At 37.2% G+C, this 27,192-nt stretch overlaps 1 protein-coding gene across 1 annotated transcript in view; it reads right to left on the minus strand.

Moving 5' to 3' along the window:
- Positions 1 to 27,192, minus strand: part of LOC119838245 — a 63,758-nt gene that overhangs the window by 2,039 nt on the left and 34,527 nt on the right. The window contains exons 3-10 of the mRNA XM_038364102.1: positions 5,999 to 6,107; positions 4,943 to 5,376; positions 4,459 to 4,598; positions 3,940 to 4,036; positions 2,934 to 3,337; positions 2,600 to 2,749; positions 2,220 to 2,397; positions 1,431 to 1,742 (exon numbers count right to left, since the gene is read on the minus strand). Of these exons, the coding sequence (XP_038220030.1) occupies positions 1,431 to 1,742; positions 2,220 to 2,397; positions 2,600 to 2,749; positions 2,934 to 3,337; positions 3,940 to 4,036; positions 4,459 to 4,598; positions 4,943 to 5,376; positions 5,999 to 6,107 (1,824 nt within the window). The remainder of the gene's footprint in view (positions 1 to 1,430; positions 1,743 to 2,219; positions 2,398 to 2,599; positions 2,750 to 2,933; positions 3,338 to 3,939; positions 4,037 to 4,458; positions 4,599 to 4,942; positions 5,377 to 5,998; positions 6,108 to 27,192) is intronic.

Here is a 27,192-nt window from a genome sequence, read left to right on the forward strand (position 1 = left end):
TAGGCACTTTTTATACCGATATTCCTACGGGATACGGACTTACGCGGTTTCAACCGCGGGTCACAGCTAGTACTATTTTATATCTCGTATATAAAATTCTCGTGTCACAGTTTTCATTGCCTTACTCCTCCGAAACGGCTTGACCGATTTTGATGAAATTTATTGTGCTTATCCGGTATGTATGAGAATCGGCCAACGTCTATTTTTCATCCCCCTAAATTATAAGAGTAAGGCAGAAAAGCGTTTGCCGGGTCAGCTAGTTTTATATATATTCATCTCATTCTTTTGTCGATTTACTGAAGTTTCACTTCTATCATGTGTGAATCGCACACACACCTTTTTTTTAATTGGTGCTAAATAAAGTGTATTATTATTATTATGTGTATCTCTCCATAATACTCGGGTACCTCCAGAAGGAAAACACCCGGTCTTTTGGAAGGTTTACGTGGGGACACAGCCGCAGCCTGCCCATGATTGCACTATAGAGCTACAGCCCTGGGCAATCCGCGGCCGATGTAGGACTATTGCAAAAAAATGGAAAAAACTGGGCTATGGAAAGGGGGTGTTCGATGGATTGGTAGGTTGGGTCTATGGGGAACTATGGGCGTCTGCCTTTTCAACTTCGAAAAATTGAAAAATAGTGGCAGACGGTGACTTGCCAGTTCGATCGATGGGCTCCCAAAAAAGTTACCTAAAATGGCAACAAGGGGGCAACACCAGCTGACTGGCTAGGGGTGTAGAGAGGTGCGGCACCGGTTTCACCATCGCGGGCCCGCAGGCCCGGATTGGGTTTCCCCGCTATTACGCCATTAGACACTTCCACCCCTGAGCATATAGCTCTTGCATCTCAACTCTGGACGGCCAATTAAGGCAAGCCAGAGGTGGGGGATCCTGAACCTCGTCATTGTTCACTCCGAACTGCCACCGAGACAGTCCGGAGGTGAGGACAGGGACCTCCCCCGGGAGAACTAAGGACCGCGGGGGCGCTACTCCCCGTCACCTCGCCACAAGGTGCCCTGCGGGCTTATTATCATTATTATTACCAGGCAGATTTTGATAAAATTTATTACAGGGATAATTTAAGACCCGGAGCAGGAGCAATGAGGAGAAATGACAAAAATAAAAGATGAGGATATAGTTTCTATCCCACAATTCCCATAGCAACGGCGAAAATCTCTCTCGCCATAACTTCGGACAGCTGTTGTCCTTAGACTACGCGAACCAACCCACGGGAGGCGAGTTAGTAAATAAAGCATTATTAACCTGCTAAATTATTACAATTATATGTTGTTCAAACTGTGTTACAGACTTTGAATCCGTCACGTGTGTGAGTTAGTGCGTGCGTGTGCGTTAGTGCGTGCATATACGCATGCGTGTGCGTGCGTGCATGCGTGTGCGTGTGTTATATAAAAAAAAAAACTAGCACCCACATCGAAAACAACACCGTCCCGTCCCATATCGCCATCGCGCACTTCGCGCTCGACGAGGTACCGCGCGACGTCGCCGAGCGCGTCGACAAAGAACCGCAGGAACGCCTCCGATATCATCACGTTGCGCGTGCGCGTGTCGCGCGTGTCGCGCGTGTCGCGCGTGTCGCGTGCGTCGCGCGCGTCGCGCTGCCGGCCCGCCTCCATCTGCAGCGACGTCTTCAGCGTTTTGTAACTGGACGTCGGCAGGATCGTCGACTCGTCGCCTTGGTAGAAGAGAACTTTGCCGGCGCTGGTTAGGTCTATGAGCATACCCTGCGGAATGGGACGTGTGCTGTTTTAGATCGCCAACAAACTTTTTATCAGTTAACAAAAATTTCGCTAATAATTAATTAATTTATATATTATATATTAATTAAATAAAAAAGACCGGTTCACTAGCTGCACGCCCTGGCTTCACCTTCATAGAATATCGTTATTGAAAGATAAAAAAGTATCTCATCTTTTGAGTGGGATCAAACTGCACATGGCGTGCAGATTTGATTGAAATCCGTTGAGTAGTTTACGAGGACGAACAATGTGCCAAAAGTGACAGGATATTTAATTTTGTGCAGGTTGACAGATGTCACATATCGCCTATTTTGATTCTAACTTTTACCAGAGATAAATAAAGCTTATTTCTCCGTAACATAAAATTCGTAATAATTTGTTTTAAACCGAGTTAGTTTATAATAAAAAAAATATCGATATATAATCTTGTAAAAAACAAATCCTATATAAATATTAAAAAACCTCTTCAAATTGCACGCTAAAATCGCACTCCTCCGTTTTCAGCATGCCGGCCAGTATCGGCACAGGGGCTTCCAACACATCCCGTTGTATTTCCGCCGGTATCGTCGATATGAGCGGTTGCTGCCAGACAAACGGGTAGAGGGCGCTTTGTAACGCCTCCATGCATGATGATACAACGCTGTAAATTGATGTAAAAATATTGTTTATTATTTTGTACTATTCAATTACGTTTTGATGTCGATAAAACAGATTCTGTGTCGGTAAAACAGTTTTCATGTCGATAAAACAAATTATGTGTCGGTAAAACAGTTTTTGTGTCGATAAAACAGTTTTGTGTAGTTTTACAAGTCGGTATAACAGTCAAATCTGTCAACACTCACCCGAGCTGGTCTCCCATCACCACCACCTTCCGTTCCAGTAGGAGTGATCCAAACACTTTTATCACCAGCCCTGCGCCGAAACTGTCCAATAGTATTGACATATTGTCCTCATCAGCCCTTGGCTCGATGGGACGTTTTATTATGCGAGTCCTGTGAAATAAAATCGTCTTACTAATACTGTAAAAAATGTATTTATATTATGATGCAGTACTAATTATAAATAAAGCAAAAAACATGCAATTCAATTTCACCAATGACATTCAATCACCTCTGTAACATATAAAAATATGTATGCCTGTATTAATAATATAAAAAATAGAGAAAAAACCCTCACCTAGGACTCTCCAGGCTGATCATAACTCTCTTCGGCCCGTTATTATTCTCCAAATCATAATAATCGGGCAACTCGTGTTTCTCCAGACTCTCCGTGTCGACAACGATCTCTCGTTCGCGACGCAATCTCTCCGTTTCGTCCAACTTCTCCTGCCCGCTACCCGTTTCTCTTTTAACACTAACATTGATGGACACTTCGTTTCTCCGCGGCATCGTTTTGGACTTCTGCGAGTCGCCTACGCCTAGGTTCAGGGAATTTCTAGGTTTTTCTTTAGTCTCCGTTCTGTTGTAGGCGATCGTGATTTGTTCCCCCGGGCTGGGGAAATCCGTTTCGAATAACTGCTGTAGTATTTGGTTGATTTCGATTTCCGGGTTGCCGTGGTGGGTTTCTATTTCTTGTAGGATCTGTGGAAGAGAGGTTATTAGGGCTTCTGATGGTATCGTGCGTTATGGGACATTTAAATTGATTTGTTTTTTTTTTTAGTATTAACAAGTCATTGGCTTTTTCTTGTCCCAGTATAAAAAAAAAAAATAGATTGACACGTGGCATTTAGTTAATAGCGTCAATGTGATGTTAATAATATTTTTATACTATTTTTCTGAATAACTCTGATTTATCAAATACTAGCTGCGCCCCGCGGTTTCACCCGCGTAAGTCCGTATCCCTTAGGAATGTAGGGATAAAAGTTGCCTATATGTTATTCCAGTTGTCCAGCTATCTACGTACCAAATACCATTGCAATCGGTTCAGTAGTTTTAGTACGTCGGTCATTCGGTTCAGTAGAGCAACAAACACACACACACACACATCCTTACTTATGTTTTACTTACTATGTAATAATTCTAACTTGATAATTATTTACATAGACACTGTAAAACAAATGATACATTCTCACAATGATTCATCATCACCATCATCATCATAAACATCATCTAATTAATTATTTACTTATATATATACTTTACATATATGCTATTACATATATACTTTACAGATTGCTACTGACCTTATAATAAAAGCCCGGTGCCCTATACTTGCCGATGATGCAGTAGCATAGAGGCAGACATGTAGTAGCGCCTTCGGGTAGCACGCGGCGGCAGTATCTGAAAGTTTGGTAAAATAAATTACTATTAAATATTGAATTTTTTTATGTGATGGTTCACAATGGAGCTGGTGGGTCGCCTGATGGTAAGCGCTACCACGATATCTTAAAATATAGAAACCAGAGCACTTCGCCACTATCTGCTGACATAATCACACTAATATTATAAATGTTAAAGTTTGTTTCTTTAGATGTTTGTCCGTCAATCACGTTGAAACTACTGAATGGATTTTGATGAAATTACGGTATATAGACAGAACATTTTTAACCCCATTAAATAATCCCCCGGATAAAAATTAATATATAAAAAAATTATTAATAAATTCATAGCAAATTATACAAAGAACGCCCAACTCGCAAATATAACAACAGAAAACGAGAAAAACGTAAACTACATCCATCCCTCTCCCACCCACAACTCACCCATAAGCCCGCTCCCCTCTCTCATCGGTCAGTACCAAGGAGTAGCACTGCGCGTTCCTGTCCGCCGACCACTCGCCCAGCGACCCGGGGCTCAGTGTCTCTGGGAATATCAGGTTCTCTATGTGCGGTGGTACTTGAACCTGAAGAGGTGTTTGTGGAAATTTGTTATTATCAAAAGTAAAAAAATCTATAAAAGTGTAAGAGAACGAATCAATTGTGGCACGGATTGAGCTGAGTTGGCTTCCCTTTTTTACTAATATAACTTAGATACTAATATAACTAAGACAATAGAACTTAACATATTTAATACATGCTCCACACTAATATTATAAGGAGGGAATAAATTTATAAAGTTTGTCTTTTAATGTTAAAAAAAACCTATTTTCAATATTCATCAACATTTACCATGTTTTTATTATTTTATATCCTAGCTATCCAGGCAAACTTGAATCTAGCCATATTTCATACATTATTAATAACCTACCTGATTAGGAAACACGCTTTTCACATACGCCTGCCCGCTCATATAATTCAAACCAACCAGCAAACAGACATTAAACAGCCCCCTCTCTCTCGGCTCAAACGGTAGACCGATATCCACGCACCCAGTCTTCTCGTCTATGCTCAAATTGTCTATACTCTCCGCCATGGACAACCCGTTCGCATCTGTCAAATCGCGGCTCTCTATTGACATGTCGCGCGCCAAATTCAAATTGTTCTGCGACGTTCGGAAACTCTTCCACGAGCGGAACGTCGAATACGGATTGTCTATGACCTCCGATTTGTACGAGCACACTGACGTTTGGTGTCTGAAACGCGTCTTCACATTCTTCTGGTCCAAGTACGCAACCCTGGAGGACACCCGGCGCACGTAATTCTTGCGCTTCTCCGTTAGACTCCGGGTTAATTTTACGGACTCTGTAATTGAAATAAAATCTTGATAAGTTACATCTAAACAGCATATTATTATCTGATTATATAGTATATATGAGTACTACCTACAAACCGTGCAACAAAAATTAGGTTGATAAAGAAAGAGAAAGGAAAATTAAGAAAGAAAACATATTAATTTCAATTCACAAGACAAAACCAAAATAAATAAAATTCTCAATAATTATAACTATTCTAAATAACATTTCAACATAACTAACACCTAGCTGAAGGTACTACTACATACACTCATCCTACTAATATTATAGTTTGTTGCTCTTTCACGCAAAAGCTACTGAACCGATTGCAATGAAATTTGATACGTAGACAGCTGGACAACTGGAATAACATTTTTTTATCCCGATATTCCTACGGGATACGAACTTACGCGGGTGAAACGGCGGGGGGCAGCTAGTATTATAAACAAAGTCGAATGCAGCACAGAATTCCAAAACATAAGTTTCGAATACATACTCATACCTCTTTGCAAAGACAATAAAAACTTCTGCAAGGATATTTTTCAAGGTGTCTTTACTAATGAACATATTCTAAAGCTCTATTTTCAACTGATCCCCCCCCCCCCTCCCCCAGGAGGTCATCGGAGACTTACCTTCACTAGTAGAGTCCGAGGCATCAGTGGGAAAGCTGCCTGGTTTATTTTCGTCCATCTTGCAGGCGGCCGTTACGGTCTCGTATATTTCCGTCATTAAACGATTCAACTGGAAAAGAATCTTGGAGTTAGAATGACTTGGAAACCAGTTAAACAGTAGCTAACGAGATTTTATTTAAATCTAATCGATAATACACGAAACAGTCACACTAATATTATGTTTTTAAGCTTCTATGTGATAACCACGCTTCAAACGAATCTCATATATACAATATCAAAATACTAACACGCTTACGTGATAGAATCAAACGTAAAGATTTTTTTTTATCCGGGCGATTCTTATTATTAATAATCAGATCTTATTGATATTCAGATAAACTCATAAAATTATTGTATTGTCACCGATCCTTGATAAGTGTAAAAAGTTTGTATTAAACCTGTCCGTTTGAAGTGGGTCAAAATCGACTCTAAAGGAGTCGGTTACATACAAACATACAGGTGAAGCATTAGTTATTATTATTATTATATTAATTAATAAAACAACAACCTTCGAGTAACCAAACCGTTTGTTCAACATTGCTACAGGCATAAGGCCATTTTGACTGCAAAAGGCATTTAGAAATTAAAGACTTTTAAACGGATTTTAAACGCGATTTATTAATCAGACTGTCAGTCTCCCCTGACCACGCTGGCTCTAAAGTGTTCGAAACGTCGGGTTAATAATATAATGAATAAATCGCGTTTAAAATCCGTTAAACAATCTTTAATTTCCAAATGTATAATACTCGCGTAAAATCAAACACGAGAAAATACTATGCAAAAGGCATATTCTATTTCACTAACTACATATACAGTATAAAGCAAGTACGCTTTCCTCATCTGTATGTACATAAGCTTACATCTTTAAAATCAATCAAATCTACAAATCGGTTTTTGATCGGATTTTCTTTAATAGATAGTATGATTCAATAGGAAGGTCTATGTACAATAACATCAATTAACCACTACTAATACAACACGTTCGACCGCCTCCTTGGTACAGTGGTTAACGCGTGAGCGTAGAACCGAGGAGTCCTGGGTTCAATTCCCGGTGGGGACGCACAAAAAAAAAATGTCTCGGTCTGGCAGGACACAGAAGGCTGATCACCTACTTGTCCCTAAGAGAATCGATCAGTGAAACGGATGTACATCATCTGCCCTATACCCCACTAGGGGACACGGGACGTTACACACACAATACAACACGTACGACGCCGTGGGCGGTAAGCTGAAAAAATATACTCTTTCAATAAACTATTAGCAAATTTATTACGGTAATCCACCTTTCGGATAAACACGACTCGTATGAACGAGATGTGAACTTCGAAAAATCGCTAAACATCCAAAAAATCTCAATAGAAATACGTTAAACAAAACACATTTAACCTCTTGCGTAGCTTATCAAAAAATGTACGCAAAAAAAATCTAAACCTCCCACGCACTAACTTATCGAATATTAAACATACGATAAAATTTCATTTACATAATAAATACGACCTTATAACAATTTGGGTTAGCGGTACGCATCTTGAAGATTAAAATATCAAAGACTACCCCGGCCCGTACGGGTACGTCTGCCCTCGAAGGTCTCTGCTCTTGGGATATACTGGCCCAATTCGTGCCGAAGCGTGCTCGACACCCATAATCATATCCAAACGATGCATATAACCTTCCGAATTTAAATAACGCATAACAATAGTATTTTTATTCTTATCAACATTAAAACAAAACAATGCTTACGTGTTTTATTTAGTTTGATACTGAATACTGATAGCGATTTAATGTAATATATAAATATAATGTAAAACGTATAAAACTAACTGCTTGCTCCTCTCATTGTTTTTATAATTTTGCATAATTTTTAACAGTTTTTTCCCCTCTTTGTAAGATAACTGACTACTATTTTTTAAAGAGAATTTAAAGAAATAAAATATTCAAAATTTTGTTTGTAATCTAAAATGATAAATATTATTAATTTAGGTTTGTAATGTACGAAAACTCTATAATTTTCCTCATAACCTGTTATGTACAGTGTTCTTTGAGCCCTTATCACTTTTAAGAACAGATCTTTTAGATGGACGAAACAAACATGATAATATAATCGATAGAATCATCATCATCATCTTCAGCCCATACATGTTCCCACTGCTGGGACACAGGCCTCCTATGAGGGTTTAAAATCCGTTAAAAAAGTTTACAATAACTCGATTCATTAGACAAACTGACATTGTAAACAATACATATACACGAGTAGTGTAGGTGTGGAAGTCGAGCTTTTTTTTTGGTGCGTCCCCACCGGGAAAGAACCCCGGACACCCGGTTCTACGCTCACGCGTTTACCACTATACCAAGGAGGCGGTCATCAAATCAAATAAATCATCAATAAATAGTTATTTATAACAAAAATCTATACGCCTTCAAATTGTCCGAACTACACTACATTAAAATTAGACAACATTACAAGCTTTTGAACACACAAATACTCATCAAAATCGATTCACGCGAAAACGTTACGATATGCCAAACACAAAATAAACATACAGTCGAATTGGGAACGTCCTCCTTTTTGTGAAGTCGATTAAAAGCTTGAATCACAACACGACTGCTACCGGCGATATAACGAATCTAACTACGCCGTGTTTGGAACAAAATTGTAGAAAATGCAATTGATTATAATTGTATGAAAACTGGGCCCTATGGACAGTTTCCTCGTCCCAAGACAATGCAGTAATTAAGATTATCAATTAGATTCAATTATAAATCATCTTGGTTATACCGAGTTGAGTGGCAGGACAATAAATTTGAAAAAAAAAAAATTACGCGTATCAGGTAATTTTCTATGCGTGAAATCCCGGGGGTATGATATGATCACTTAGAAGCGGGAAAAGACGACTCTTCATTTTGTATTATCTATTATATGATATAATCCTACTAATATTATAAATGCGAAAGTTTGTTAGGATGTGTGTGTGTTTGCTGCTCTTTCACGCAAAAACTACTGAACCGATTGCAATGAAAATTTGGTACGTAGATAGAAAGAAAATACATTTATTTATATAAGGTAAAGTTAATAAAAAAAATCTTATTTACAACACATTAAATAAACCTCATATAAACGGATAGATAGCTAGAGAGCTGGAATAACACATGTGTACTTTTTGGATACTAACTTACGCGAGTGAAACCGCGGGTGCAATGGTAGTGGACAATAACGATAAATATAAAAAACTAGCTGCGCCCCGCGGTTTCACCCGCGTAAGTCCTTATCCCGTAGGAATATGCCTATGTGTTATTCCAGCTGTCCAGCTATCTACATACCAAATTTCATTGCAATCGGTTAAGTACTTTTTGCGTGAAAGAGTAACAAACATACACACAGCCTTACAAACTTTCGCATTTATAATATCAGTAGGATTCTAATAATATTAATATTTACTTTCAAATTAAAACCAATATACGACCAAGAGCAAATTCGCGACACTAATGGTTGCATACAAACACCTCAACTTATTTCCTGTACATATTATTTATTTCATTTTCATCTGTATTGTTAAATGCCTTGTTTTTACTAATCTTCCTTCTCATTTTAAGAGTTGAGTGGTAGAAATCGCTATATAACGATAAGGCCGCTTTCGCTTATTATAATTAAATGTACTGTTGCTTGTTTTCAAGTTCTTATTAATTTTTCATTTCATTACATTCATTTAATTAACTGCAAAAAAAAATGTCCCCCTTTAGATAATAAGTATATCTAAATACTAGCGGTCCGCCCCAGCTTCGCCTGTGGTACATATATAGCCTATAGCCTTCCTCAATAAATGGGCTATCTAACACTGAAAGAATTTTTCAAATCGGACCAGTAGTTCCCGAGATTAGCGCGCTCATACAAACAAACTCTTCAGCTTTATAATATTAGTATAGATTGTTAACAATCTAACTTACTATCTGTGTGGCATGACACCGCGGTAACATCAAACGAACTTAAATTAACTTACCTAACAATATAAGCTTTATAATGTACTATTTAAACCAATATATTATAAAAAGGAAATATTTGTATTTATGTATGTATGTTTGTTATGTTTTCAAGCAACAACTACTGGGCCGATTAAAAAAAAATCCTTCACCATTAATTTAGAACGATGCACTCTTTACTGAGGGACATAAGTTATACATTGAGTAGAACGGGCGAAGCCGCGGCGCTAAGTACTAAAAAATATATAGAGAGCATAGGCACAACACCTTTAATCTCGTGGTAAAACCGAAAAACTTTGTTGTTGTCCCAACATCATAGTTGATAACATAGTCATTACGAAAACGATATTAAAACATGCGCACGGCAACCCCTAAATAGTGTCCCGAGATGCTAACATGTCGTACGTAGCTCGGGCTCGTACCTTCCTCATCTCCCCTCTTAAAAACAATACTCACAGAAACAACCACCGACGCTCATGAGGAGGGAGAAGCTATTCCAAATTCGAAAATTTGGTACCAAATGGCAAAAATTCCCTATCAAACACAACTATTCAACCCACATTCACATCATCCATAATTCCTCGTAAAGGAAAAAAACTACGCAAAATGCACCTAAACAGTCAAGGAATTAGATTCAAAATTCATTTTCCACTGCCATATAAAACACCACAAATTATATAAATATTTTCACTACAAATTATATTCTACGAACTCACTACGATAATTCACCCAAACACTAAATACCTATTACACCCATTATTAATAACGCGTAAAAATAACAAGCAGAAACAAATTAAAACACAACATGGAAAAGTGTACCTTAAACCGACGGCATAAAATACATATTTCAACTGAAATTCACCCAATTAATATGTCACTGAAAATGCATTAACACTAGCCTATAGCACGCATGTAAAAAAAAAAAACAAATCACAAAAGAAAATGCACCTTCACTAGTATACAATAAAGTGCATTTTACCTGTATCCATTTTGTCACTAAATTTTCACTATACAATTTCGCACCCAAAATTTTCTCGTACTCTGTACGCTTGGAGTGTTGTACATCGAATAATTAAGAATACATAGCTTCGAGGCGTGATAACATGGACTGGGTTATGCAATAGTGAGCCAGTAGGTGAAACGATACAGCTTAGAAACAAATAGCACTAAGATAAATAAACCTAATGATAAAGGGTCCCACTAATCGTTTTTTTTTATACTTTGTATCTTAGTTACAACCGAATACTTTAATGGTCTAAGAGCCCGCGACGCCCAGAGCATCGCCATATCTCGTTAAGTTTGCTTATACCTGTATAGGGGACATATATAGAAGAAATTTACAATATAACGAAGGTCTGGGCTTCGCGGGCTCTCGGTCTATAACAAATCGAGAACTGCTAACCGCAACAGACTGTTGGATAACTACTAAAGACTTTCAAATTTTTAGTAAGACAAAATTAAAACCTCCCTTTTATTAAAGTTGGTTGAAAAGATCGAAAGGACATAAAAGACACTAGCTGAAACAATAATGTAGACTTTAGATATAATATGACTACGACTTCTATCTAGTTCAATCGACACAACTGTCAGACAGACACACGAACACGCACAGCAGTTTCAATAATACATCATCAACCCAACATATTTCCAATGGAAAACACGCGCCTTCTGAGGGTTCAGGCCATAACCCACTACACAAAGCAAGGTGGGATTAACAGATGTCACATGTCGTCGAACTTTTGATTCTTCGACATGCCGGTATCACGATATTTTTCTTCACCGTTTCGAGCAGTGGTGATGACTATTGACATGCAGATAAATTGAAAAATCAATTTCGTTCATGCACGCTCGTCCAGACTTTTCGCTTTCAGTCCTAGGTGGCACTGGTCTTTCATTTTTGTGGTGATTCTCGATGTCAGAAGGGCTACTTCACCTTAGCACGCGTGGGTGAACTGAGGATTCACCCTGGTAGATACCCTGGCGACAAGGTCAAGGGCGTCCCCCCTTGATGGTGACAATTGGCACTGATCCACCTCTCCTTAACAACACGTAAAAAAGTGAAGTCCCGTGTCCCCCTACTGGGGTATGCAGGAGATGATATACATCTGTATCACTGATCGATTTTTTATGGACAAGTAGGTGATCAGCTTTCTGTGTTCTGCCAGACCGAGACGTTTTTTTTTTTTGTGCGCCCCCACCGGGAATCGAACCCAGGACCCCTCGGTTCTACGCTCACGCGTCAACCACTGCACCAAGGAGGCGGTCACTTAACAACACATAGCAGTGGATAAATCCTATATACCCAAAGAATATTCCATCAACGTAAAACAAATACAAACATACATCAATTTTGAGTGGCACACTAGGGCATAAGCCCCCTACGAACGAGGCTAGGTCATCAAACAACATTGTCCAACAACAATTACGATAATTTCTAGTGATGTAACACTTGATTTATCGATAAATACATTACGCTAATTAATATTACGCGCGAACTTGACTCGAGTTGACGTAGGTACTTTTTTTACGATTTTTATCGTAGAGGCCAAGGTTTTGGTCGGGAACGGGTGTGTACAATAATATTATTATAATTCATCAATCCGTTTTTACATCTCAGCATAAATGCTGGTAAAAGCTATATTTATCGGCGGTAACTAAGTAAATGCAGCATTGGTATGTAATTTATATGTTAATGCTATCGTTATCATCTATTTGAAGGAATCTTCTATTTATTATATATAAATACTAGCTGCACGTCCCGGCTCTGCCCGGGTAGTCATTTATCGTAATTGAAATAATATAAACTATCCTATCTCTCAAGTTGGATCGAACTGCACATGGTGTGCGAATTTTATTATAATCGGTTAAGTGGTTTAGGAGTCCATTGAGGACAAACATTGTGACGAAAAAACTAAAGTTTATCTAGAATTTAATACACAAGTATTATATTAATCAAACAACAAATTAATAAAATATAATTATGATTTAATATTCCGCCCGCAGCTTTGTCCACGTGGTCAAATTAAAAGACAACCCCAAGGTTTCACCCACAAAGTTGCCATAGGATTATCTGGATGAAAACTATCTTGTAACTGTCTAAGTATACGAACTATCTTGGTGCTAATTTTCATCCAAATCGTTTAAGTGGTTTAGGAGGGAAGAAGGTACTATTCTCACCTAAATCACACAACACCACCAAATAATTTAACATAACCCAGGCGAAGCCGGGCGAAGCGGCAAGCATTTAATATCAATTTACATTATTTTGATAAAAATATATCCTCATTATACGTGTTTGTAAAAAATAACGATTATAACGTTATAAGCACACTAGTCGCTTGTCCCGGCTCCGCCCGGATATCAAGATTCCTGTTTTATTCCAAGCGAGCAATTAATCGAGATAAAAAGTATCCTATCACTCACGTCAGCTCATACCCTGACACCATACCCAAATTTCATCATATTCTGTTCAATAGTTTCAGCGTGATTGACGGACAAACATCCAAACAAACAACCTTTCACATTTATGACATTAGTTTGATTAGAGCGTGTTTTTTCAGCTTTTTGTGCCGTTATTTTAATCTCATGACGTCTGAAGACCTTACGCCTCTACAAATGGATTGCCGACTTTTGGAAATTAAGAAAGGATTGGCGATAGGAATAAAGCAAAGGACTGGGAAGGGCAAGGAAAAGGATATGGGCCTCCGGCTCCCCCACTCACCGAACGAAACACAGCAGAATGCTATTTCACGCCGGTTTTGTGACGTAAAAGAACAAACAAATACACAGATTGTTCTATGTCATCGTCGGCAATGGAGCTGGTGGGTCGCCTGATGGTAAGCGCTACCACCGCCCATGAACATTCTGAAGCGTCCTCTATAAATGGATTAGCGACTTCAAATTGAAAAGGGATCAAGAAGGAATTGACGAGAGGAGTAAAGGAAAGAATTGGGAAGGGTAAGGAATAGAAATATGCCTCTATATTGTATACGAATTGGGCCTCCGTACTATATAAGTAAAAAAAAAAACGCATCTCTTTACCTCCAACTTATAAAGTCGTTCCACAACAAATCATGACATAATGCCCCTATCTAGGCCGACACAGATCTTCAGCAGGCGGAAGACTCACCAGATACAGCCAATTGACAACTGACGTATTGACTCATTACGCATGCGTTCGTTTAATTAATTGTATCCATTGTATTTATCGTAAACAACATCAAGCGAGCCGGCGCGTGATAATGTATGTATATGTGTGTGTATTCAATTGTTGGATGCGTCAGTGATATAATGCATTTCACGAAGATAATTGGTTTTAAAGGCGTAACCACATATGAACATTACCGGCCGTATGCCCCGCCCGGGTTGTCCCAGGAAAAATATATCCTACTAATATTATAAATGTGAAAGTTTGTGAGAATGGATGTGTGTGTATGTGTATGTTTGTTACTCTTTTACGCAAAAGCTACTGAACCGATTGCAATGAAATTTGGTACGTAGATAACTATTTATCCCGATATTCCTACGGGATACAGACTTACGCGGGTGAAACCGCGGGGCGCAGCTAGTAATAAGTATATGCAATTATTTTTAACGAAAAGCTAAATCTCTTTTCAATTGTCAAAACTAGATCAAAATTAAATTAAATCAAATCAAATAATAGAACAATTAAAATCGCTTCACCCAGTCGTAAGTTCAGAAGAAACGAGCCCGAAAAATAAAGTCGAATTGAGAGACATCTCCTTTTTTAAAGTCGAGGTTGATAAGTTAATAATAAATGTGTATTTTTATACATTTATAATACTTAAACTCATTAAAATAAAAAAAAAAAACCTTATATAAAATAATTAGTCACTAATATTTCTTACAAAAATCGGCATTAAGTAATCTTTGGCTTAGAGGAATTACAATACTTATTCTTATAGAGAATTAAATATGAAATTTTTAGAAGATATAAGGACTTTATATGATATAAACTCAATCATTTATTAATTTTTTTTTCTTTCGGTACAGTAGGCAATGGAGCTGGTGGGACGCCTGATGGCAAGCGCCACCACCACCCAAGAACATTTGGAGAGGCATACGATCCATTGCAGACCCTACGCCTTTACAAATGGATTGCCGACTTTTTGGGAAGGGATGAGGAAAGTATTGGCGATAGGAATAAAGGAAAGGACTGGGAAGGGTAAGGAAAAGGATATGGGCCTCCGGCTCCCCCACTCACCGAACGAAACACAGCAGAATGCTATTTCACGCCGGTCTTCTGTGGGGGTGTGGTACTTCCCCGGTGCGAGCTGGCCCAATTCGTGCCGAAGCGTGCTCGACTACCACATATAAAATAATTCAAATAGTCTTCTTGTAGTAGTAGTAAGTAGAGTAGTAGAAGTAGTCTTCTTTTAGTAGCACTTTCTTTTCGACTAGTGTTAATGAATTATCTTCTTATTCTCTTATTTTCATGCAGTATTTTATCAATAGCAATATATCTTCTATTTGAAGAAGAGAAGAAGATAGACCTCATAGGAGGCCTGTGTCCCAGCAGTGGGAACATATAAGGGCTGATGATGATGATGATGATGATGAATATATCTTCTTATATATAAAAATCAATTGCTGTTCGTTAGTCTCGCTTAAACTCAAGAACAGCTGAACGGATTTGTCTTATTTTGATCTTGATATGTCCTTGGACGTCTAGGGAAGGTTGAAAAGGTGGGAACGATAAAGAAAATATGTCGAAACAATATTCTATGGCGTTGCGGAGTTCGCCGGGACAGCTAGTACTGCAATAATAATTTAACCTAAATTCTCGCAATTTTTATTTTTTATTTATTTAATTATAGATACTCATTTACATAACTTACAAAGATTCATAAACGATGCAAACATAAACTCATTCAAGTTACTCGTGCTAAGTCCTACGTGCACCATAAGCCAACGACCGCTAGGTACATATGTTTTTTTTCTTAACTTTTAACGCGGGTAGATATAAAGTTTAAGTGACGAGCGACATCGGTCACCTTACTGGCCGTGAATATATTAGCGGCATAACGGAATGATATACAGCATGTTCCCTTTAGAAAATAATCTATAATATATTATAACGTTAATGTGCATACTTATTTATTATATTATATTTAACCAGCAGTTACTAGGTATACATACATAGCCTATGACGCTCAGCACAGTTGCAGCTTTCTAGTGATGAAATAATTTTTAAAATCGGTCCAGTAGATTTTGAGTTTATCCATTACAAACAAACAGACAAACAAACAATACAAATTCCTCCTCTTTATAATATTAGTGTAGATCACAAAAATTCAAACCCAAGGCCTCCTTAAAGTCCAAGATACAACCACAGCACCAAAGAGTTAAACAGTAAATCACAACTGCATTCAAAGTCACTAACATATTGTGTGCATAGCGAAAATAAAAATACATTATCTAGAACCTTGGCTGTAGGCGCACGACCTTCGTCCCTTGTAATTTATCACTAGCTGCGCCCTGCGGTTTCACCCGCGTAAGTCTATAACCCGTGGGAATATCGGGATGAAAAGTTGTCTGTGTGTTATTCTGGACAACTCCAGCTATCTACGGACCAAATTTACTTGCAATCGGTTCAGCAGTTTTTGCGTGAGAGAGTAACAAACATCCATACTGTTTACATACACGGTACATCCATCCATACTAACAAACATTCGCGTTTATAACATTAGTAAGATTTTTGCATTCACTAACTGATCTAAATAACAATTAACTATTCCATGACTAACCATTGCTATTCTTGTGTCTGTATGTCCGTGGTATCGTAGCTCATGAACGGATAGACCGATTTCGATGCTGTTTTTTTTTCATTTGAAAGCCAGTATCCAGCTACCGTGCTTCTTACCACTCAGATTCTGTGAAAATCGATGTATGGTGAAAATCGGTAAAAATGGCGGCCGCCACAATGTGTCGGATGAAATATATTACATATTTACATAGACATATTTAACAAGTCCTTTATGAGTATTACAGAAAAGGGTTTCTAGTCAAATCATTAGTCAAAAACTACCTACACCATATCTAGTCTAGGCACACAATATGTGTACCTAGACTATGTCAAATTTCAAATTCAAATGACCTAACGCACGAATGAGGGGAGAGTTTTATTTTTAAATTAATTACATCCTCTATTGGATAGGCTATATATACTTACTGATATCATTAATATAAAGAAAAAAATTGATTGTTTATTTTATAGCTCAAAAACTGCTTAACCGATAAAAAAAATCCCTTTACCAATAGAAAGCAACATCAGTACCAAGCAGGCTTTTAACCGACATTCCCAAAAATGAATGAGGTTCTCAATTCGAATGTATATTTCTCGTTCCTAGGTGACTCCGTGGGTTTTCGATCGTTGGGCGTGATTCTTTTTATGTTTGATAGGAAATGTCATTTGGTCCCATTTTAGAGTGGTACCCCCCTCCCTTTTTGTAGAAAAGTATTGTTTTATCCCGTGTCAACCCATGCGACGCTGGGACGACAGTCTAGTGCAAAATATCACTAAATAGCATTAAAACAAAGTCGCTTTCTCTGTCTGGCCCTATATTTGCTCAAATCTTTAAAACTACGCAACGGATTTTGATGGCATTTTTGATGAATAAAGTGTTTCAAGAGAAAGGTTTATATGTACAACATCTATTGAACTACTCCGAATTTAACGCGTGCAAAGTGGAGGGTAAACGCTTGTATTGAATATTCATATTTTTATTTATACTTAAGCATATAGTTATAACATACTAGCAATCCCGGCGAACTCCGTTTCGCCACCAGCTAGATAGCTGTAAGTGAAAAATGATTTTCCCGCGTTTCTGATGAAAATTTTCCAGAATTTTCTGTGCTATAAACCTCACGGAGCCCGAGAGCTTTTCACCGAATGCAAAACCGTGGAAATCGGTTCGTGCGTTCTGGAGTTGTAGCGTGAGGAAGGAAAACCCGACTTATTTTTATATAGTAGAAGATTTTATTTTAGTGTTATAGTAATTGGACCATCAAGATAATGTCCTTTTGTCTTAGTTAAATATATTGTAAAACTTTATGTGACTTCAGCTATTATTGACTAATTTATACACTCTTTTTTTTTATAGGGGGAAAATCTTGCATAGATACCCACGGCCGCCGGGGATGGAGCCGTGGGTTATGTCGGATTCTTACCGACCAAAACCCCACTGTGTTCCGTCGAGCCACTTGAGTGAAGGGGCCACGGTGAGTGAAGGGGCCACGGGAGCTGGTTAAAATACGTCCGCGACCCCCTCGGCGAGTCATTTATACACTAGATTTCCGCCCGCGGCGTCGCTCGCGTTGGTTTCGGTTATGCCGCGCGACATGGTAAGGAGTAGCCTATAGTCTTTCGAAACGCCTAGACTATATTTAGAAATTTGGTTAAGAGAGTTAAACAATCTTACATGTTTGATTTAAGATAAAATATAAATAAATCCTATTAAATTACAATTAATTCAAAGGAAAAATCTATCAATAATAATAAATATCACAAGAGACATCCAATATCAAATAGCTCTTTAATGTATCATCTCATCTATCCAACTACTAAACCGATCGGGCTGAAACTTTGGTATGTTGTTACTAGCATACAGGCAATGCTATTTGTATTCGCTAAGAATGGATCTTGATAACTCGAAGGGGACAAAATTTTGTGTTATGAAAATTTATTTTAACCAGCTCGTAAATGGATATATTTATTAACTATTTCAAACGAAACACATTTGTATGTAAGATGTAAAATATTAAATTAATATAAGTATCCGAATATAATAATAAAAATCAATTACCCTGTAACGATGATTAATCCTACTAATATTATAAATGCGAAAGTTTGTAAGGATGTGTGTGCGTTTGTTGCTCTTACACGCGGAAACTACTGAACCGATTGCAATGAAATTTGGTGCGTAGACAGCTGGACAACTGAAATAACACACAGCCAACTTTTGTCCCGATATTCCTACGGGATACGGACTTGCGCGGGTGAAACCGCGGGGCGCAGCTAGTCAACAATATTTAAATGAGAGCATAGCTCCATCGAGAAATAATTTCAATAAATTTTGGCAATATTAAAACTCCATCGACATCGATAACACAGTACAACACTAGCCAGCCAGTAAATAAGAGATAGTGCTGGAATCAAAACAGAGCGGTCAGACTGATGGACGCCGATTTACAAAGAAAATGAGTTTATCTTAATTGCGCTAATTTGTTTATTGGTGTCGTGTACCTAAATTTTAAGATAAGCTAGCTAGATGTTTGCCCACGGCTTCGCTCGCGTTATCGCTGGATTACCACTCGCCACAGTCACTCATTATTATCATTCATCTTTAGAAATTAAAAACTTTTTAACGGATTTTAAACGAGCGATTTATTCATTATATTATTAACCCGACGTTTCGAACATTTTACAGCGAGCGTGGTCACGGGGAGAGTGTCGAATTTAATTTCTAAATGTATAATACTCGCGTAAAATCAAACACAAGAAAATACTATCATTCGTCTTTACTAGAATGGGATGAGGCATATTTTTTTTCTACAGAAGGAAAAATGGGAGAGGAAATCTATGTAGCATTTCCTTTTTTCGCGATGTCCCTTCGTTACTTCTTTTTGACGTGACAACGTCTTAAATTAGGTTGCGGCTCGGAGTCACTCATGAAAAAGTGTAACGCCCGGTAACGTTACGATGAGTCACCGAACTATGATCGGTCCGCCGCGCGCGCAGCACTAGAGAATTAGGCGCATTGAATCGGCGCGTGCTTGTGTCTCTGTCTCTGTCTTTTTAGTAAACAAATATATATTTTCTATAGTTAAAATTTGTGCAAGTCTTATTTTCATTCGATTCCTTGTTCCTATTGTGCAATTTAATAATATTCATATCAATAAATATTCTACCGAGAAAAAGACGTTGTCACGTAAAATCTTCGCCCGTAAAACCGACTTTACAGGCAACCATTTTTTTTTTATTTGAAAGCTTGGACGTAACGTACCGGGAGATAACAGTTACACGATAACGTGAAAAGCACAAAGCCACGGGCGAGCACGTAGTCAATTTAATCCATCCATCATCAAACTCAAAGTGAGACATTTATTTATTCAATTAGACATCTTAAAGAAGCACTTTTGAATCGTCTAACAGTTTAAACATTTACCACCGGTTCGGAAAGCAGTATCTACAGAGAAGAGCCGACAAGAAACTCTGTAATCATCAGCCCTATGTCCCAACTGCTGGGACATGCCGGTTTCCTCACGATGTTTTCCTTCACCGTTTCGAGCAGTGGTCATTATCCACATGCGCAGATAAATTGATTCGCCTCGAACTCACGACTTATCGATATTAAGTCCGAAGTCTTCACCACTGAATGAAACACAATAGCAAGCTATTATTTCACGCCGGTTTTCTGTGGGGTTGTGGTACTTTCCCGGTGCGAGCTGGCCGAATTCGTGCCGAAGCGTGCTCGACTACCACATCCAATTCAATTATTGGTAGTGCAAAAAACAAAATTGCACAGGTGGGATCGATATTACTCCCTTTATTAAAATGGCAAAACATCGCGTGTTTGATGACGTTATAGTTATTTGATTGTAGTGACTCATGGGTGTTCAAGGTAGGGCGAGTATTATTGTATACCTATAGGGGTTGATAGATATAGAAAGAGATAACAGCTTTTTGCCATAATATTATTAGCAGCCGCGTTCAAAAAATGAGGAGGTTCGACTGTATTTTTGTTTTTATGGTGAAAGAATTTTTCAAATCGGTCCCGCGTGAGAACGTTACAAACATACAAAAATTTCCTATTTATAATATAAGTGTAAATAAAAAGTATTCAGTACGAAAATATATGATCTTGAGTACATATAAATAAAGGCGGCATCGCCATCGGCTTGATCAAGAAAATTAAAATTAACAATGTCTATTGTGGGATCAATGACAATGAGACTTTCGTGGTTTGAGAATTTCAGTAAAAAACCTTATAATATAAGCCCTATGAGAATATTTCATTATAATTATTGTATCTAAAGTAATATAAAAAAGAGGGAACGTTTGTGTTTTCGTGTTTATCCATATGTTTTCAAGAACTAATGGAAGAAACTAATACAAGAACTAATTGAACTCTTTCAACATTAGTAAGCTGCACCTTAACAGTTACATAGGCTTTTTTATACACAGCACAAACAACAGCTAATCAATACTTAGTATAACACAAAGTCGCTTTCTCAGTCCCTATGTCCCCGTCCTATAGTTAAATCTTCAAAACAACACAACGGATTGTGACGGGCTTTTCTTTAACAGACAGTGATGTCTAGAGGAAGGTTTATACGTATAATAACATCTATTAAACTACTCCCAATTTAACGCGTGCGAAGCCGCGGGCAAAAGCTAGTTACACCAACAAGAAAAACGCCATCATTTTTGCGCAAATCGGCAATCAAAGTAACATTACGGTACATTACCGTAATGTTACTTTGAAGCTTGTTAAATTTGTTAAATTCTGTTTTTTATAAATGAATGCAGTAGCTAGTGAACAATAGAAAAACACCGTTAAACCAACAGTTGTATGAACTTCCGATACAAAGGCAGAGCGGCGATTCGCTTAAATCGACCTCCGTTCGTTTTAAGTTGACGAAACATTCATTTATTGTGCATCCGTCGCTGTGTTTATGACAGACCGACATAAAATGTAGGCCGCTGCGCCAAGAAGAACTACTATTTACAAGGAAACGATGATATTTACAGGGAAGGATGATAATGAGTATACAGACAGGGTATGGGCTGACTGGGGTGATAGGATACTTTTTATCCCGATTAAACGCTACCTTGGGATAAAACAGGAATCTTGATATCCGGACGGAGCCGGGACGAGCGTCTAGTAATCCTACTAATATTATAAATGCGAAAGTTTGTAAGGATGTGTGTGTGTTTGTTGCTCTTTCAAGCAAAAACTACTCAACCGATTGCAATGAAATTTAGTACGTAGAATGCTGGACAAGTGGAATAAAATATAGGGAACTTTTTATCAAGATATTCCTACGGGATACGGACTTACGCGGGTGAAACCGCGGGGCGCGGCTAGTACATAATATGTTTTGTCTTATCTTTCGCACACTCTACAGTGTGTAAAAGGCTTGATGGATTACAAATTGAGAGGTGCCGTTATATATTTAAACGCTTCAATAAACAAGGAGGTTATCTATACGACTGTATTTTTAATGTTTGTTACATTATAACATTTTACTGGATGAACCGTTTTTTATGATCCTTATTTTCTAAACTAGATTTTCGTGTGTCCCATTAAAATTTAGTCTAGTTCAGACAATTTGAAAAATTATTATGTAATCACCGCGTAAGTCTGTATCCCGTAGGAATATCGGGGTAAAAACTTACCTATGTCTTAATTCAATTGTCCAACTATCTACGTACCAAATTTCATGGTAATCCGTTGAGTAGTTTTTGCTTGAAAGAGTAACAAACACACACATACACATACATCCATTCTCACAAACTTTCGCATTTATAATATTAGTAGGAAGTATGTTAATATAGACCATAACAATTATAATAATCTAAAGCTCAAACAATTTTCCACCAATATACATATGTGACAAATATTAAAGATACTAAACGCACTACGGATTCTTCATATATGTCATACATACCTGAATATAAAGAATAAATCCAGCCTAAATTTTATCTACGCAGCTTCCTTGTGATACATCCATGAACTTTAATACTATCTGGCCATATATATTTATCATTTAACACACGGCCAAAATCCGCTAATGACAATTATTAAAGATTCAGTAACCCACAAACAAAACTACCTCCTACCCTCAAATCAAAAGAGACACAGATGAGATAAATATAACTATGACGTGATTATTTATCAGAAGATAAGCTAAAACAAACGGAAGAAAGAAGTATGGGACCTTTGAATATATATATATTTCGATTCTTCTGGATTCAAATTCTGGCATAGAAAGAGATCGTTTACTTGACAAGACAGAGAGTCATAATAAATATGCTACTCCTAACTAATATTATAAATGCGAAAGTTTGTAAAAATGTGTGTGTTTGTTCTCTTTCACGCGAAAACTACTGAACCGATTGCAATGAAATTTGGTACGTAGATAGTTGAACAACTCGAATAACATATAGGCAACTTCGTATCCCGATATTTCTACGGGATACGAACTTACGCGGGTGAAACCGCGGGGCGCAGCTAGTAGTTGAACAAATATGATTTAATGATAGAATCAAGTGAATTGTCTCACTCTTATACAGAGTATACGTAAGGAATTAATTATTAGATTATTAATTATTTATTATTATTCTATTGATCCTAGTCAGGATAATAGGACAAACTCATTGCGACCTGATCCTCGTTAAGTGTATAAATTAAAGTGGGTCAAAAACGAGTCAAAATGAATCGATTACATACAAACATATAGGCTAACCTAAAACTAACTAACCACAAACGTTTCAAACAAATGCATCAACTTTGTTATCATCGCCAATATACATACATGATTCTTTGATGTTTGGATACCAGTTGAACTTCAAGGTAATTTTCAAATAATACCTTCGCTTCTTATCTTAATATATGTAACACAATATATGTTTTATTTCATCAAAACATCACACATTAATTGGACATATTGTACAACACTGAAGTGTCATTAACTATCACTAAATCACATTGCACGTCATCAACTATCATTAACTCAGAAATAACAAACTCACTCATTGTACACCAAACATACTCATCGTTGGTCTAAAACCAACTAACGTGCGCCGTTTCAGCGAACCTCCGTGGAGCGTTACGGTCGGCTTACATGGTGCTGTTGTTTATATATGACAAATATTAAAATATATTTAATTGGTATGGGAAGGAAAATAGAACAGTAAGGTCGTGTGAAATAAACGACTTGAACGATGGCAGGTTTGTGATATAGTAAGAAATGTATGAATATAAAATACGTTAAAAATTAAAATCTTTTATAAAACCTATTAAACTGCAATTCGATAATTAATTATATTCTTGATATATTATTTTAAAAAGGTGAAACAAAATTGAGAAATTGATATATTCGTGCTATTTATCGATTTCTCAATTTTGTTATAACACGTTCCATTATAAATTCTATTAATATTAATTTTTTTAACATTGAAGCTAACAAGAACAAAATTCTATGAATATAATGTATATTACAGTGTATGGCCCGTTTTTTTCTCCTCAACCTTGCCAGTCCATTCCTTCTATCAAGTCATCAATCCTTTCCTTTTCCCTTTCCCTTTCCATTTAAAACCCTCAGCCGATTCGCAGAGCATAACATTTGCGAGTGCTCATGGGCAGTGGTGATTGCTTACCATCAGACGAAAACCACCAACAGTTTCCTGGCTCTGTCTTGAAAAAAAATACACTGCCTCACCATACTACGAGAAAAGATAATATAATCAGTATACTACTAACGATGTCATCTTAATATATAAAAATCCAGTGTCATAATGTATATTCCTAATGAACTCTTCACCAACTCAACCGATTTTGATGATGTTTGGCATTTTAAGTGTAATTTGGTCCAATTTAAGATATAGGGTAGGTTTTATTTCGATTAATTATCTCAATAATTTATAATCTTAATATTATTAATTATTACTCAGCAACAGCAACGCGTGCCCGGTTATACCAGTCCTACTAATATTATAAATGTGAAAGTTTGTAAGGATGTGTGTGCATTTGTTGCTCTTTCACGCAAAAACTACTGAACTTTGATTGCAATGAAATTTGGTACGTACATAGCTGGACATCTGGAATAACATAAGGGCTACTATTTATCCCAAAATTCCTACGGGATACGGACTTACGCGGGTGAAACCGCGGGGCGCAGCTAGTATCTTATAATTTTCAAAAATATACCGTCAATGCATGCAAGTGTTGAGTTATTCACGACCATAACCTCGATACGAATCCGATACCAAGTTAGCTTTAACGGAAAAAACGTATTTCTAAACACTTTTAACTAGCTCATCTCCATGTAACCCCGGTTTTATGGCATGATTTTTTCCGTCAGCATTATGACTAAGAGATAATATCATTGTTTGTTTGTACATTCATCATTAACCGTATCGCAGCACGAATATCTGATGCTTTGATAATTCTACGCGCTGTGTTATGTAATATTTTTAACATTTAAGACAATGCACTTGTGTACGTGACTGTACTGTAAGGGTTGAATAGGGTTGCTACCAGAAACTTATTTATTTCTATACGTACAATGTTATTATGCAAGATTTTTAATTTTTAACCGTGCAGTATTCCTAGAAATTCTCCTAATCTGGATCCTTGATTAAAATAAAAAAGGTGTGTGTGCGATTCACACACGATAGAAGTGAAACTTCAGTAAATCGACAAAAGAATGAGATGAATATATATAAAAAATAAAATAGTATGTATATTTCTGTCTCATTCTTTGCCGGCTTCTTTCTACACATTTTTGTATTTGCGTCTCTTGCCTGTCGTTTTTTCCGTTGCATCAGGTTTGAAATCACAACGATTCTAAAGAAGTTTCACTTCAAAAAGCCAAAACTCATTAAATAAGTTCAACCGTTATTAATAATAAAAATAATAAATTCTTTATTGTACACCAAAATAAAAGTAACAGAGAAAACAGCACAAAGAAGAAATATTCTACAAAGGGCGGTCTTATCACTAACGAGTGATCTCTACCAGACAACCTGTGATAATGGAAATGCTGGAAGAAAATACTTTTGGAGGTGTAAGCAACTGAGCAAATTAAATTATATAATATTAATAAATAGACAATATACTTATATACTTTACACTTATATACGTTATTCATTTATAAATGGTCTAACTATCACGATAGTCCTTTCCCGCGTGGTACCTGTATAGCCTACATGTCACTGAGTGAAGTTGCAGCTTTATAATGGTGGAAGAATTTTGGAAATCGGTCCAGTGATTTTTGGGATACAAACATACAAAAATACATCAGTTTCCTCTTTATAATATAAATCTCGATATTTATATATAGATTTGCGCTGGCGTAGTGAAAAACATAAAGGTTCCCACATAAATCCCCTAGGATATCAAGGATTAAAGCTATCTTATATCCTTTCTCGGGTCACAAACTATCTATTTACCGAATTTCGTCCTTAAAAAATTCTAGGGCACTTATATTTACAATAGCTGCGCCCCGCGGATTCCCCCGCGTAAGTCTGCATCCCGTAGGAATATCGGGGAAAAGTTGCCTATATGTTATTCCAGTTATCCAGCTATCTACGCACCAAATTTCATTGTATCAGTTCAGTAGTTTTTCCGTGAAAGAGTAACAAACGTCCCTAGATACATACATCCATCCATACATACAAACTTTCGCGTTTATAACATTAGTAGTGCACCCAATAGGGTCAGGTCAAGTTTCACGAGTGGGCCTTTCGAGTGAGTCACACGGTCGGAAAATATAACGTCATGCGAAGATTTTACAACTATGCGAGACAATACAATTCGCGCGCTTAACTCTGCGGTTAAGATCTAGGGTTGCCACACACTCGTATTATGATGCGAAACATTTTTATCGCGTTTTGACCAATTTTTGTTCGTGATTTTTTTCTACTATTACTATAACTTTTTTGGGATGTTTGATATAACTCTGCGGTTAAGATCTAGGGTTGCCACACACTCGTATTATGATGCAAAATTTTTTTATCGCGTTTTGACCAATTTTTGTTCGTGATTTTTTCTACTATTACTATAACTTTTTTTGGGATGATTTTGTAGTATTATTTACAATAACAGTAGATTTAATTTGATGCTGTCCGACTAAAACTGTATGTAATAGTGTCTTCAAGTTGCTTTGTTTTATGCTATACTAGCTGAACGCCCCAGCTCCGCCTGGGGAGTTATTTACCGTTATCGAAATAAAAAAACAGTACAGTTTTTTTTTCTTCTTTTAAGTTGAATCAAACTATACATACTGTGCAGATTTGATTAAAATCGGTTGAGTATCTTGGGAGTCCATCGCGGAAAAACAACGTGACAGGTAATTTTATATTAATGTAGTGATGATAAAATGCTTACTAAGGATCAAATATAATTATTTTTCAACACATCTGTACCACTTCC

The sequence above is a fragment of the Zerene cesonia genome, unplaced genomic scaffold (assembly GCF_012273895.1).
Source record: "Zerene cesonia ecotype Mississippi unplaced genomic scaffold, Zerene_cesonia_1.1 Zces_u001, whole genome shotgun sequence".
Classification (NCBI taxonomy): Eukaryota; Metazoa; Arthropoda; class Insecta; order Lepidoptera; family Pieridae; genus Zerene; species Zerene cesonia.